The sequence below is a fragment of the Rhodamnia argentea genome, chromosome 3 (genome assembly GCF_020921035.1).
Source record: "Rhodamnia argentea isolate NSW1041297 chromosome 3, ASM2092103v1, whole genome shotgun sequence".
Lineage (NCBI taxonomy): Eukaryota > Viridiplantae > Streptophyta > Magnoliopsida > Myrtales > Myrtaceae > Rhodamnia > Rhodamnia argentea.
Window position 1 is genome coordinate 29290300 of NC_063152.1, and position 15368 is coordinate 29305667.

General features: G+C 42.4%; 2 protein-coding genes across 3 annotated transcripts; both read right to left on the reverse strand.

Annotated features, from left to right (window-relative positions):
- Window positions 1-1496: 1496 nt before the first annotated feature.
- Window positions 1497-4190, reverse strand: LOC115743231 (protein RGF1 INDUCIBLE TRANSCRIPTION FACTOR 1-like). Of its 2 annotated transcripts, XM_048276212.1 has the most exons (5): window positions 4153-4181; window positions 3988-4096; window positions 3408-3608; window positions 2794-3009; window positions 1497-2287 (listed from the first exon to the last, which is right to left on the reverse strand). In XM_048276212.1, the coding sequence occupies exons 2-5, from the start codon at window positions 3988-3990 to the stop codon at window positions 2012-2014; spliced, it is 696 nt and encodes a 231-aa protein (XP_048132169.1). In that variant the 5' UTR covers window positions 3991-4096; window positions 4153-4181; the 3' UTR covers window positions 1497-2011. The 2 variants fall into 2 exon arrangements, with proteins under 2 accessions (XP_048132169.1, XP_048132170.1); XM_048276213.1 differs by having other exon boundaries at window positions 3988-4190.
- A 7738-nt stretch (window positions 4191-11928) lies between these two features.
- LOC115743234 lies at window positions 11929-13390 on the reverse strand. Its single transcript, XM_048276211.1, has 4 exons — window positions 13041-13390; window positions 12742-12878; window positions 12532-12629; window positions 11929-12400 (listed from the first exon to the last, which is right to left on the reverse strand). Exons 1-4 carry the CDS (start codon window positions 13252-13254, stop codon window positions 12172-12174), a joined length of 678 nt encoding a protein of 225 aa, XP_048132168.1. The 5' UTR covers window positions 13255-13390; the 3' UTR covers window positions 11929-12171.
- Between the last annotated feature and the right edge of the window lie 1978 nt (window positions 13391-15368).

Consider the following 15368-nt stretch of genomic DNA (forward strand, 5'->3'; position numbering starts at 1 on the left):
TTTTGACGGTGAAAGAGAGAAGATCGATAGCAACGTGGACGATGATAAGATCATCACATCCAACGCCCCACGGCAAACATCAACCTTTCATTCAGCTCCATCCCATAAGAAGGGAATGTTTTCCTTTACTTCTTAATTTTAAATTTATTTAATACGATCCTTGAACTTAATTCAATATACAATATCGTCCCTAAACTTCTAATTTATTCAATACGATTATCGAACTTTTGATACATATTCAATTTAGTCCACGAATTGTATGAAAATGTTAAATATGGTCTTTAAAGTTGAATTAATAGAAAGACAATATTGAACATTTTTGTACCATCCAATGGCCAAATTGAACACGCACCAAAAGTCCAGGGACCACATTGGATAAATCATAAGTTCAGCGACGATATTGTATATTGGGCTGAAATTTAGAAATCACATTGAACAAATATAAAGTTCAAGAATCGCATTGCACATTGAATCAAAGTTCAAAGACTATTTGTGACATTATCCCTTTTTATTTTAATCTCCAAGCATAGATGTACCATTTAATATTCTTGATAAGACATTTGTAACCGAAAACTCCGTCCCCAAAAATGATTTTTTTTTTATGTCAGAAAAAAGATTTCATTAGCTAACTCCATAATTCGGGTATAAAAGACTAGATTCCGAATAAAATAAAGCTCATAAGGGTTTCAACGGGGTTAGACAACTAATTAAAAGCGAAAGATCCTCTTCTCCTAACTTCTCTGAAAGGACGATAATCAAAACACGGGGCTGAGTTCGGATGGACGAGAACGTGTCGCCGTCTCGATAATCCAGAACCCAATTCGCTATTTGCTCCAAACACGAGCATTTTAAACGGGGATTCATCGACGTGAACATGAATTTCCCCCCCGGTTGTTCACTAATCAAAGTCTTTGGGACCAATGTCGATGGTTTTTAACCTTTTTGAATCGCGCGTGTACTGACTACCGAGGTGCATCGGGATCATACACGAGCGAAAAGCTCGAATTGCGCACCGGAAACGGAACCCGACCGATAACCACCCGACGACAAAACCGGGCCCCACGACCGAGTTTCAGCTCCACTCACTTCCACCGGCGGACCCCACAGGGCACCACCTTGGACGATGCCAAGGGCGGCTGGGGCGTTTTTAATATCGCATACTCCGAATCCAGACGACTTAGATTTCCACCCTCCAATCACCTCCCGACACGTCACGTCCCGACAGCGACCCCCGGCTTTGACCGCATCCACACACGCTGCCTCTGCCGGCCGCCGTGGCCCCCCCCAACCCCCCGCGAAATATTTCTAGCAAATCGACCCCGATTTACGCATTTCATTGAAAAAACACAGGTACTACCGAAGAACGTCACGAATCTTCAGCAACATTTACCTCAATTTTCCTAAGTTCTAAATAAAGAAAAATGGACAATTATTTTTCGATTTCTATCATCACTATTAAGGACAAGATAACTTCTAAAAATGGAAATATCGAGCTGTGCAAACATCCAAAATGCGAGAATTAGTAAATCTTTTTTTTTTTTTTTTTTTGCAACTTCATTTCCAATCCACATATATAAAACATCGTCATTGGGACTACATGCTTCTTCTCCGAAATACTACTAAGCTGAAGTGACCCCACAAAACCCCCATATTGACATTTTCCCCCCCATTACCAAAACCTATATGTATAAAAGCTCCCATCACTCTAAAACCTAAACTCACTTCCACCTATACGCTTGTTATTTTCTATTTATCACATTCTTCTTTTGCATTGTGGTCCTCGATATTTTATCTTATTTGCATCTTTCACCCCATTTATCTATCTTTTTTATGCTTCTATGCACAAAAGAAAAGAGGAAAAGAGAAAAGTCTAGAGAGAGAGAAGGGGGGGCCCATCCCCATACCGGCCTCTCTCCTTGGCGAGAAGCTCGGGTACGGAATCGCAGGGACCTTGACTGCTGACGTTGACTTCGTGGCAACGACGTAAATACGCGGCCAGACGGGGGGCTGATCAGTACTCGATGACGAGCCCGCCCATGGGGGCTCGGTGGGGGATCCCTTTCCTGCGCTTCGCGATCCGGTAGTTGGTGGCGGTCGGAGGCGGCGTGGACGGCGTGAAGCTGTGGACTTTGTGGTGGTGGTGGACGCGGTGGGGGCTCTTGTGGCGGCGGCGGCGGCTGCTGTTGCTGCTGCTGCTGTATGAATCCTCATCGGAGTCGGAGGCCATTGCCCGCTGCTTCTTCGGCTTCATCGGCTTCTTCACGAAGTTCTTGGATGTCCCAACAATCTGAAAATGAGAAAACTAATCACTTTCGAGCATATACCCGTCGTCGTTCCAAAGAGAAGAAAACTGAATTGAGGAATTCCTTTTTGACGTAATGTTTCATTTGACCCAGAAAACCCAAAACTCCTCTTTGAATCAAAAGTCTGTTTATAGCACGAGTTGATCAAAATGCAATTCTTGAATTCAGAGAAGCGGACTGATCGGGTAAAAGGTTTGAACTCTCCCTCCATTGGGAAAGCAACAGGACATAAGCAATACTTTTTTCCGAGATTTCCGACATTAAAAGAGCGATCTTACATGAAAAGAAATTTTCCAAATATTATGTTCATTTTGGCAACAATCAAATGGAAGCAATAGACAGCTGTTGAAACGATGGGTTTTCGGCAAAAAGCTTCATCATTAAATGCGCTTCATTTTCTTCGTCTGGCACACCAAACGAACTGTTTCAAATGCAAGAAAAGTTTGGGACTTTTTTTTCTTCTTTTGGTTTGAATTGCTTTAATGTTTACCTTGCAACCGAGAGAGCAGAAACGGAAGGAATCGAGGAGGCTGCGCTCGCAGACTTCACAGGTGTTGGTGACGCCCTTCCCGGGCCTGGGCTGAGGTCGCTCGTTCAAGAACACGACCCTGGCGCTGTTGATGATGTAGGTCTGGACACCAGTTATGTCCAGCACTTTCTGTATCTCGGACACTCTGATCACATCGTGGTATGACGACCTCCTTATCTGCACAATTAACCATGAAAGCCATCAGATGATGGTATTAGCTCAAACTTGCGGATTTGTGGGGAACAAGTGAATGCCCATAAAAATGAAAACTTTATTGAGGCGAGTGGAGAGAGAAAAAAAAAAGGGTAACTTTGGTTTTGCGTGTAAATTAGAAAGATGCGATGAACCGGTTTTAATGCTGATATGATCAAGATTCAGGGGATCAGCTAAAAATGGGTAATCTGTTAAAAAGAGGAGAAAAGGAGTATGAAAGGAAAGAGCCGGACCAAAGTCGGGTAACAAAACTTTAGCATTGACGATCGAAATGAAAACCCAGACGAAAATGGTTAAAAAGGGAATCCGTATCAAGAAAATCTCACAAAACAATGGCGGAGAGAGATTTGGGGGATTGGGACCTGAATGGCACGATGATCCTTGTGGTAAGACAGGAGGCAGAGAGAGCAGAGAGGTCCGTTCATGCAGTCTAAGCAGTACATGTTGCACTCGCTCTTGTGCGAGTCGGCGTGCGTCTTGCATTGCACGAAGAAGCTCTCCCTGAGCAGAGGCTTCAGCCATGGCGGCCACCTGTTGTCGTCATCATCTGGACCTCCAGCACCCTGCTTCGTTCAATCCAATACAAAACCACAGAACCCACATCAATCGAAACTCAAAAAGAAGCAAAACGATCGGATAAAATCACAGGGGAAGGACGATCAACAAGCCTAGAAAGAACCTGGCTTATTGTTCTTTTAAAAAAGAACAGCATAGAAAACAGAGCTTACTTCCAGAAATACAGAGGAGATGAAGAATACCCAACACAGATATCAAGACAAGGCTCAGTTTCTTTCAGCTGAATGCAGCCTTCGAAAGGAGATTGCAAAACGATAAATTCAAGACCCATTTGATGTTGCGATTGATAAAAACAGCATTTTGCAGCAAACACAAAGAACAGAGCCAAGAGAAAAACAAAAAAGCAAGAACCGATTTTCACAATACCATGATCCTGCGGTTCTTCGGCTTGATTTCGCGAACTGTGGTGTCTTGATTTTCGATCGCCAGCTTGAAGATTGAGCACTCCGTTTCTTTTACCCTAGTGTGAGGAGAGAGAGAGACAGAGAGAGAGCGAACGACGGTATTAGTGCGAGCAACAAGCTTTTTCAGGGAGAGAGAGAGAGAGAGAGAGAGAGAGGGTTTAGAAAGTGGAGAAGGTGGAAGAAGAGAAATGAGTTCTTTGTAGCGAGAAGCGAATGAGAATAGGTCGTTCTTATCCGCTCCAAGTCGTCATCCGAACCAAAGCCCGAACCCGAACCTCCCCCCGCCCCCACCCTCCCGCAAGAAATACTTACATAGATGATCTCTGATCTTAGGTCACATTTACAAATAACATCACCATATCTTAAAATTAATGTCGCCACGCATTATTACTAATCTTAAGAATAACACGACGGTTTTTCTTACCTTTTTTGTTCTCGATGTTTAATAGTAATCGTGAAAAATAAACGAGACCGGCGAAATAATGCGATCGTCCCGATCCGTCACGTTAATAACGGGTTATTCTGAACTAAGCTAAACTAGACATTAAAGAAGCATTAATCAGAAGATGCGTCAGGTGCAAGGAACCAACCTCCTCCCTTCCTTTTTTTTATATTTTTTTTAAAATTTTTTTTTATAATATTCCTTTGCCCTTTCATTTTCATGCGCCTTGGTCTTATCAAATTCCATGTTTTGTTTTTAAATTTTTTTTTTCTCGTCTACACAATATCTTAATATCTGCTCTTTGCTCTCGTCCCATTATTGGCGATCACTCAATTAAGTTTTCCTAACCGGAATATTTAATTCCGCAATGGCAATTCCGGGCACACCTGTTCCGTCTCGTCACTCCTTAGGATAAGTACAACACCCCATTTTTAAGGAAAATTCTAAATAAATGCGTGAAGTGTCTCATTTTTTTTTTTTTCAAATGAGAGCTTAAAATGTCATCATTTTCTTAAATAATAGTATGAAATGGACATTATTTAAATAAAAAAAAACTTGATCAATGGTATTTTTCGTCATTTATATTTTTTGATTTTTTTCTTCTTTTTTTTCCCTTCTTTTTCACCAATGACAGGCCTTTCCTAGCTAGGGCCGGGCCGCCCTCGACGGCCGTAGGCAAGGGTCGAACTCGCTCGTGGCCGGCCATCACCCGAAACAGGCAACCGATGAAAATGAAGGGGAAAAAAGGAAAAAAAAATCAAGAAAATGTACATGACGAAAATACCCTTGATCAGGTCGTTCTTATAAATAATGAGGATACTTTAGCACCTTTTTAGGAATTTTCTCTCATCTTTATAGAACGCACGCTGGGTATTTGGCCTCTAGTTTCCTTTTCTTTTCTTTTTTTTAATTACTAAAATGTCGAAGTGGAATATGTTGCAATCATATATTAATTCTTGGCGATCATCGCAGAATTTTCGCAGGGGTTTTGTCTGTGGTTTGGCTCGGTTGACTCATGAATTGTTAGATTATTCGGCGGGTCTTGGGCAAATTTCTTCGGTTCTTGTCGTGATGACGATGCATCCGCCTCTAATTTTTTTTTTTTTCCTTATGTTTTTGCTTAGCTTAGTTTAGGTCCTATGTCAGTTGTCCAAATGGGCAGTAAACAAGGTTGAATTATGTTAATGTTCCATGGGAGAAGGTACATCGATACACGTATGTTTGAGAATTGACTAGGGTTCTTTGGACTTTCCTCTTCTCGAACGTATCCGTGATGTAATGCAAGGTAATGAGAAGATGCATTTGATGTTGTGGTATAGACACGTATGACAAAATTTAACCATGGTCGTTTGGGCTTTTGGGTGCCTAAGACATGTAGTTTGCGAAAACCATTCCCACGCAAGTCAACAAAAATAGTCAAATATCTCAATATGTCGAGCCACGGGGACGGAAAAATCGAAGCGGGTAGAAATTTGAACGATCAAATTCTAAGGCCCCATGGAGTAAAAGACCGAGAGAGAGAGAAAGGGGAGAAACAGATAAAAAAGTACAAAAAACTTACGGTCTCTTAGTTAAAAGATTAATACATCCTGCTACATCATGATCACTGTCGGCAATTATTTTGGTATAGAGTGTTGAAATAGTATCCGACATCGCTTGATGACATATTTCATATGCCGTTCATATTCACGTGATCTTCCCGCATTGCTTTTTTGCAACACCGGTCTTCAAATTCTTGTTGTTACGATCAATCACTCGTCAAAGTATGCACTTTATCTTTATAAAGTCGCACGGAGATTCTCGAGGGTAACCAAATAATTAGGTTTTACATAGTCAGCATTGCACATCTCTAAATATTAACTATTGTAACTGTTCAGCGTTATGAACCCGCAAAGGACCGGCTTAGTAACTTTCCCGCGGTACTTGTCAATTTTCTAGAAGTCACCTAATCCACAAGAGACAAGAAATGACGAGTCCGGGGATGGTTGTGTTTATGGCGGGCCTTGTCGCCTAATGTTTTGCTTTGGACAAAGCCATTACCAAGTTTTTCATGATGATAATGAAAGAAGCAATTGATGTAATTGTTGGTAGCGTTAGACTAGTAGTCGGTACGTAGCACATTGGGTGCGAATGTATGTGCCTTAATACATGTCGCAATCGACTTAATGAAGCCGCACACATCATTCGGTTCTCTTTCTAGAGTTACATAGTCAAGAAATTACTCGGTTTCAAGTTGTGATGGGTCGAATTTACCTGACTAGCTAGAATTATCGTATCGTTTTATTTTCGTTTTATTTTTTTTTTTTTTTTTTTTTGCGATGGAGCATGGTAGCTCAAATAAGGGCTGCCATGTCACTGTTCTTCACACGATCATGAACTAGAGCCTTCGTGAGCGAATCTCTAATCAACTTGTACCACCGTAACATACCCCCTCGTATACGAATAGACTTGTTGGCATTTTGTCGCGTCGGAGAAGTTGTGGTGATGAGCTTGTCGGCCTCTAGCATTCGGATCCGGGTGTAACTACGATTCGAACCGATCATTTTATATCGGTTCGAGATCCGACCCTTGTTTTTTCTTATTGCCGGGCGCATTTAAGAGGTGGCATTGTAACATCATAGGCATATTTGACAGCACTCTCCCCCCATCAATTGCAAATCTTAATAAATAGCATGAACTACCAATTTTTTTTTTTCCAAGATGTCTTAATGACTTGATGGAAGACCTCGGCATGCTTTCTAGTGCTCCAAACTATTTACTGAACACTGTCCTGATTAGCGGAATTCGCTTTCTCCTTTAATAATTGGGAAGAAAGATTCCTCTAAATACCATATTGAATGGATAATGAAAATGATTTCCATCATTGTAAGAAAGAGTGCCCCATGTGGAGTTTCCAACCAAACATATAAAAAGGGTTGATTTGCTCGCAATGGTGTTGGAAATTGATGTAGGTGGGAGGTTTTAGTGAAAGTTAATTTGACATCAAGTACTCTGAAAAATGAAGAAAAAAAAATTGATACACAAAACTAATAAATTAGTTCGTGGAAAATGACACAAATGGTGCTTGAATCTTGGTCCATCGTGCAATGTCGTTCATGGGATTTTAATTTATTCAATATAGTCTCCGAACTTTTAGTAAATGTTCAATCTAATCCCTAGATCGCATGAAAATATCCAATTTAGTCCTTGAACTTGAATCAATGGAAGGATAAACATTACTTATTTTCATATAACCTTAGGACTAGATTGGACATTAACGAAAAGTTTAGGGACCGCATCGAGCTAATTAAAAGTTTGGAGACGGTATTGCACGTTGGGCTAAAGTTCAGAAACCATTTATGCAATAATCCCTACGTTTTTTTTTTTTTTCTGATCGGTTAGAAATTTGAAATTCCACTCTTTGTACCTCGTTCGAGATATTGAGCCGCCGCGGTTATTCTGAATAACAAGAGAGGTTTATTCGGTTTTATCTCATGCGAGCTCGAGTTGGGAAAAATGACAAATCTATTATTAGCCTCATATATATGTATCTCCCCAAGTAGGATTCGAAACTACGACCGGTTAATTAACACCCGACCGCTCTAACACTGAACTGCCGAGGAACAACGAGAGATTTGATCTCATAGAGTTTAATCCCGGTTCTCAACTCATAACCAATATGAGCTCAAAATTTCCTTCGTAACTCCAGTTTGTGTGTGTGTATATATGTGTTCAAAAAAAGGCCATATTTGCAAGAGGGATTATTAAGATTAGTGGACATTAATCACTAAAGTCTAGAGTGGGGTTGGACCACGATTCCCTCCCGCGGGGAAAGTCGGGGAGAGAGAGAGCGCATATGGACGTATTCAACTAGGGTTTTAAATGCTCCCAAGAAAAAATATCAAAGAGTGCCTTCAAAGATCAATCCACTTGCTGCAGGCAAATCCCAAAAAGTTGCCATTACAACAAACAAGGCTAATCCCACATTCATTTTGGGAAATAAAAAAAACCCGAAAATACCAAAAAATAAACAACCATCTGACTAGGATTCAATCGACGAACGTTTCGACACTTTTGTCTTTCTATCCGTCGGCCACTGTCGGGGCCGAAGAACGGTTGTTTATCTTCAACGTCGGGGATTCCAAGGAATTACGCTCGACAAGCCGTAACTGTCGACGCAGGAAAAATGACCGGGGGTTAGTTTTAGATTCGAAATGATTAAGCAGCAGTGTCGCTTTTGCGAATGCATGCTTAACCACACACATCATGATACCAGCCCCATAATTAGTGCCCTAATCAATCAAATCTCAATAGCCTTTTTTTTTGCTAAATTACACGGGTGGCGCAGGCTTAATTATGCGGTTCTCATGAGGGGACGGCAAGTTCGACACTGAAAAGTTGTCCTTTCCTCGGTCGGAAATTAAATATCAAAGGACGAAAATAAATTGACAAAAAATATATATAATTAAAAAAAAAAAAAAAGTAATGAGGATGGTCTGAATTTGACCAAGGAATGTGGGGGCGGGTGGTACATTGAGTCAAAGTAAGCCCTTTAGAAACCCACCCACTTGTTATTTATTTAATTATTTTTTTTATTTTGTATATTTATTATTTATTATTTATTATTATTTTATGCGTGTCACGGCACGCCACGCTTGACCAACCTGTGCGCCGTGCGTTTCACACTTTGGCTTTTTTGTCTTGCCGTTTTATTGACTGTGCCTCGCCCTCCCCATGTCGTTTTGGTCTCGACTTCAATAATTCAAAAGCCCCGTGTTGGGCCCCACCTTTGGGCCCCCCCTCCACAGAACGCACAACGCTTAACTTCCTCGAACGGCCGGCCTAGCCCTTACGTTCACCATCAGTCACAACTTTTTTTTTGTGGCGTCATTTGTGCCTTTTATGATTAGGGGCCAGGGTGATATCCTAGATTAGATTTCCGACGACGGGCTAAGGGCTCCGGCCAGTCAAATTAAGAGCATCTGAGTCGAGATCGGAGACCATGAGGATCCGCCCTCGGTTTTCCTGCGTTCTTAACACTGTATCAGTCGAGCACGCATATCATTGTGGCGGTGTATTCATTCCCCGATTCCAATCTTGCGCGCCAGACTTCGCGCGGCTCCTCGATCCATCAAAGGCACGTATCCATGTCAGAACTAGGGAAGAACCGGCAATTATCAAGGTATAAAAATTCAAGTCATTCTTCACCGACCCTTGGCCGGATCAATTAATACATCGTTTTAGCTAATTCGAATCACGTGGCGCCTTTCGAAGTGGAAATAATCAAGGGCTTTCATCCGCGGAACCTGCGTTTCTCGATACATGCTAATTACCGAACACCTTATAGGCACTTGGTACGGCACTTCGCCGCGGAAGAGGTGAGACAAAAGCGACGAAATGAGGGGGCTCGCGTCCGCTTCGGTAGCAAGAATTTGTGCGTGCATGCTTCGCAATTCAAGGGATGATCATTGCGAAGCATGGAAAGGAAAGTGGGTGATCACTAACCCTAATCCACGTTATCGTCTTCTTCTTCCTTCTTAACTAGCATGTTGCTCACGAGGGTCCAGCAACTTGTACTTGCCTTTTCGTCGCTTTCTCTCTCTCTCTCTCTTTCTCGAAAGCAAACCATTAACAATACTTTACCGAAAGAAAGAGAGAAAGAAAAAACGATTTTTAAATCTTGGGAATGTGACTCCTTTGACTCTTTTAATCGATAATGGGACAGATCGAAAGACATTGCTTTTGCCCGTCCATCAATCCCACTGATCATAGTATCTGTTTATCTTTTGTTCTTCATTAATTATTTTTTTTCGTCTCGATTTAAGGATTTGGGCAAGAACAAGTGAAAAGTGAGTCGGTAAGCATTCTAGAGATGACTCCAAGGTCTATCGCTAGACATTATCGTAGTATTATAAGTTGTTACCGCAATTTGCATGTTGTTCTTGGCTTCGCTCTAATTTTCTTTGTTGCTTCTCTAGTGGCTAGCCCTATGCGTTCCACCAGATAGATATACCTTTCCACAAAGTTAATTTAAGGTTTGTTTGGGAAATGTCTGTTATAGAATTCAAGGATTGTTGTCCAAGTGTCTAATATTTTCATTTGTGTGTGCGGAGACTGAATATCTCAACCATGCAGAGTTTACGATCCGACCGACTCTCCAAGTATATGAGTCGAATTTCACTAAGTTTGAAAGCCGCAAACGGAAGGGTTCAAAAAAATCGAAGTCTCGATTCTGCAATACAGTCGGGCCTGATCATCGGTTGTTTTCGAAATGTAAATTCAACGATGGTTAGAGTTTCTAAACTGAAGACCCCTTTCCAGTTGCTGCTTATTTGGGTCTAGTGAGGTTTCCATGCTAAAGAGAGAGAAAAGGAGGCTAAGAAGTGCCCTACAACTCTTTTTGATGAGCACCAGCATCATTCTCCACTGATGCTTTTCTAATTCCCATGAATTAACTAAACTCGAGTGCTTGAGTTTAAGTTAGGGCTTTTGTAAAACCACCTCTAAAGGATAAGGATCATATGATTATATCTGGATTCCAAAATCTAGGCATCAATGCTCCAGCTAGGCTTCTCTCTCCCTGACTAACTATTCTTTAGGCTTGCCACTTGAAAATATAATTGACAATAATCACTATGTATCTGTTTATATATATATATATAGAACGATATCAATATCCAACTAGAGCCATACCGAAAGCCCATATTAACTTGTTGGTACGGCGGGTATGGACCGACCCAGGTCATTCCTCCGGTAGTTACGAATGCCGTGTTCGACCGTGTGTGGATCCACCGCAATTTGAAGAAAAGAAAGGAAAACGGAAAAAGAGGAATATTCGTACCTATTCGTAGCTTCCTGTGGTGGTGGATTTCTCTATAGATGCTAATTTATGCAGCTACTATTTCTTGAGGGAAGGAACATATGCCAAGAAAAAGCATTGTGGAATCTAATTGATGAAGCATATATGGAATGTGATGGGCTTTTAGGGAAGAAGAGCTGGTCTATCCATGCTAGAGGAAGAGATATATTCTCAGAAGCAGTCCCATGCAAGAGCTGTTCTGAAAAAGCGTGTCTGTTTCTCTTCTTCGCCGCTAGATTTTCGAGACTACTTCTTTCTGAATCTCGATTGTCTTATGTCTGTTTCTCTTGTTCGCCGTCGGATTTCGGAACTACTTCGCTCTGACCTTGTTCGGGTTCGTTTTTCCTAGTTAGATCTACATGCCTGTTGGTGGCACTACTGTGAGAATCTTCACTCTGCTTTAAAGCCACAGCCTTTTGCTTAATGCTGTGTTTCGCTGTCCACTTACCTGTGTCATCATCACCAAGTTCCATGGCATTTTAGAGCCTCTCCTTGCCTGACTCCATTCAATTTCTTCACTTAACCCTTCAAACTTGAAACAATTTGGAAAGACAGAACTCCAGAATACACTTAGAATCCAATTTCTGACTTCTTTTATTCATAATCTGTAGCACGAGAAGATAAAAAAAAAAAAAGAAGGGTGCAGCTTTGCTTGAAATCATCAAGCGCAGATGGTCAGAAACAGAACCAAGGCAATGCAAAAGAGGATCAGAAAGCACAACAATCTTAAAGAGTGTGGCCGTGGTAGATTGGACACTAATATAAGCCGTATATCCATAATCACCATCTTATTCCACGAAGATTTAAGTAAGTGTCTGTAGACGCAAACGCAAAGTCCTCGTCGTTGCGGGTTAAATCCAACCAGCTCATAGCATGGAATACAAAACACGGTCCCTGAGGATCTCCCTGAGCTCTTTAGAGATCAAAACCTCTGGGGTGGGCACAAAGGAGGCAGGAGACTCCCCTGGAGTGTTGCCTTCACTGTCACTGATGCAGCTTCTGCCTCTGAACATGTCTCCCTCTCCGTTCTGATTCATCATCACCATGTTGCACGGAATTCTCTTGGCGTAGAACTCCCTGTTCTTTCTCTGATGCCTGCCACGACACCATCGACCAAAGTTTTAAGTAGTCTTCGGGACAATGTATCCTTTTAAGTTCGCGAGTGGTCGATGTGCCTAAGACAAGGCGGCCTGCTTAGGGACAAACAAAATTTGATGGTGTCTTACCTATCAAAGACCACCCATGTGGCATGAAGGCTGGTGATCTTCTCCACAACCAGAAGCCTTGAAGGATATCCCATCACCATATCCTTCTGTGGCACCACCTGCATTACCAATAATTCGTGAGCAACATTCTCTAATTTGAACCGTCAAATCATAAGTTCACCAAGACACTTCCTTTCTGGGCAGAAAGTTTCGATCTTGGAGCTAATTTACCCCATATTTCTTGCAGAGATCAATCACTGCCTGCAACTTCAGGTATTTGACGTCACTCCTCCACTCGTTCCTCTCTTGTAGATTCGCCAAGGTCGCCCATTCCACTGGCCAAACACCGGACGAGATTTTGCTGGAAACTGAAAGCACCAAGCCCAGAAGAAACATCTAAGATCACGAAAGCAGAAATTATGCAAGACGTGGGATCCAAGTTATTAGGCTAGCCCATCCAGTTAGCTTGTCCAGTCACTTCCAGTAAGGTCGGGTTCGACAAGTGAGTGGAAAGAAATTTAAGGACTCACGAGGAATGTTCAACCACGGCATCACGCCTATGAGGGTGACAGTACAGCCGGTGCTGATCAGATTCTCGAGCGCCCACTCCAGCGGAGCTGTCGTGAAGCTCTTCAGGCCGTCCATGACTATCACCACGTGCCTCGGGCAGTCGGCCGAGGCCGGCGACTCCCTCGGCAGAAGGGTTTCCCCGATCCTTTTCCTCTGGAACGTCACGAAACCCATACTCTAATCCAACTGAACTAGAAAACTAGCCCCACGAAGGGTTGAAGTGGAGGGGGGTATAGCTCGAGCGGAAGAGGATGAAAGGAGGGTCTTGCACACAAATTTATTTAACCAACATGTCTTGTCTTGAATGTAATCGTTCAAACTAAGAGGCTGAAATCGCTAGGAAATGGCTTTTGTCCTGCTTTGACAACATCAAGAAGCTTCCTCTTACGCAAACCATGCGTCTCCTCTGTAATCCTGATCGTTGTAAACGAGTCGGGCCATCAGTGAGGTCATACTTCCTTGTCCTTTCGGAACCCATTGCTTCTGCATCGTCAGAGAGGCGGGCAGATCGAAGTTTTGGTATCTCCAAAGACAGCGTGGAGAGAACAAGGAAAAATCATAGGCAGGAAAGATCATGAAAAAGTTAAATTTCGTTCTTCGCTAGAAAGATGCATTCTCATGCGAGAAATTGTAAATTTGCTGCAGAGTCTGCCCATCAAGGTCGTTTGGACCCATTTTTTTTATTTGGTCGAGATGTCCATCCTATTTGCAGATAGGAAATGCATACGAGAAACAATCATATGAAAGCTCGAGGCCCCTTAGGGGGAGCCTGCGCCGAGCGCCGTGGCCGACCAACGAAAGGCCGAGCTCCCTGGTCCCCCAAGGACCGAGAGAGACGAGAGCCGAGGGGGGAGACCTGTCCACGCATGACCCGCATGGGGTACCTGTACTGAATCCTCAATACCCGGTTTAACCCGCGTATGACACCATTTTAGTATGAGTTCCTAGCGGCAGCTGATAGGACTTGAACTAAGTCTTTGCATTTGTAAGGCAAGCACTCATAAAAAGGGTCCGCAACCGAACTGCCGACTCGAGTCCGAATCCGAAAAACTCACTCACCCGAGGATGGTTCTGTCCTTGGCGTGCAGTGATTAGCAAGAGAGCAAAGGGAGGGATCCGCGCAGCATCGACATGGACGGGTCTACCAAAGTTTTCTCGAGGGATAGCAGCATAACAAGAGTATGGCAAACAAGAGAATGAGAGAGAGAGAGAGTGTGTGTGTGTGTGTATTTTCGTTCAACTAACAAAAGTCAGAGTCCCAGTTTTGGCCCAGACAGAAGAGCGGAGCCCAGCCTGCTAAACCGATCCAGTCCTAAACAGTTCGTGCAGCTTCGACCAAGACAACGTACGACCCATGACCATGAAGCTACCCGATTGAGAAAAAAAATATTTCCATACTCTTGACTCTTTTTTTTTCCAATGGGCACTGTCCTCGAAGTTCATCAAAACGTGCCTTAACTTTACCGACGAAATCGTACAGATCATGCACCGCCCAACGGGGTGTTAGCTTCGATGACAAAGGACTTTTCTCCTCTCGTTAGGGTGTCTGGTTCCGGTCACGATGGGTGAGCCAAAGGAATCACCCAATTGGAAAACCGCCTGAACCGAATCGTTCAATCTGATCTGGTTCTCCAGGCGTTGATCCGATTCCTAGTCCCGTAAAATTCTAAATCCTTGGCCAATGCAGGAGATGAACTTGGCACGGAGTGCAAAAAATGATTCAAACACTCCTAATCGCTGAAACCTCCAAAAGAAAAAAAAATTATATGAATTGCGTTGATCTTCTGATTTCACCTTTGATCTCAATGTGAAGCTCCATTTTTTTAAAAAATGTATATCGCATGATGCTTTTTATCGAGTCGCACGTGCCTTGTAAATTCTCAGGATTGGGTTATGAAATCAACTCCAAGTAATTTGGACTAGTCAAAATAATGCCAACGAAGTGTTGGTCGCAAGTCGTATATGGCGCATATTTCAGTGTCGAAAGTTTCTGCCGAATTATTAAGTTTCAAATCGGAGAAAAAACGATCATCTAAGCGCCTCCGACTAGAAATTCCGGCTAAACAGATTATATGGCATTTATAGTAAAAAATTTAATCTGACCTGGAAAATTTTTTACAAGACTCAGTCCATGTCCACTTCACTCAGTCCATGTGCACTTCTAAAATTATTTATAAAAAAAAAAGTCAATAAAAAAAAAACAGGTAAACTTAAAAATAAAACAAAATCAAGCCACAAAAAAAAAAAAAAAAACAATAAACTCAGGCCACTTCAGCCAGCCAAACTGG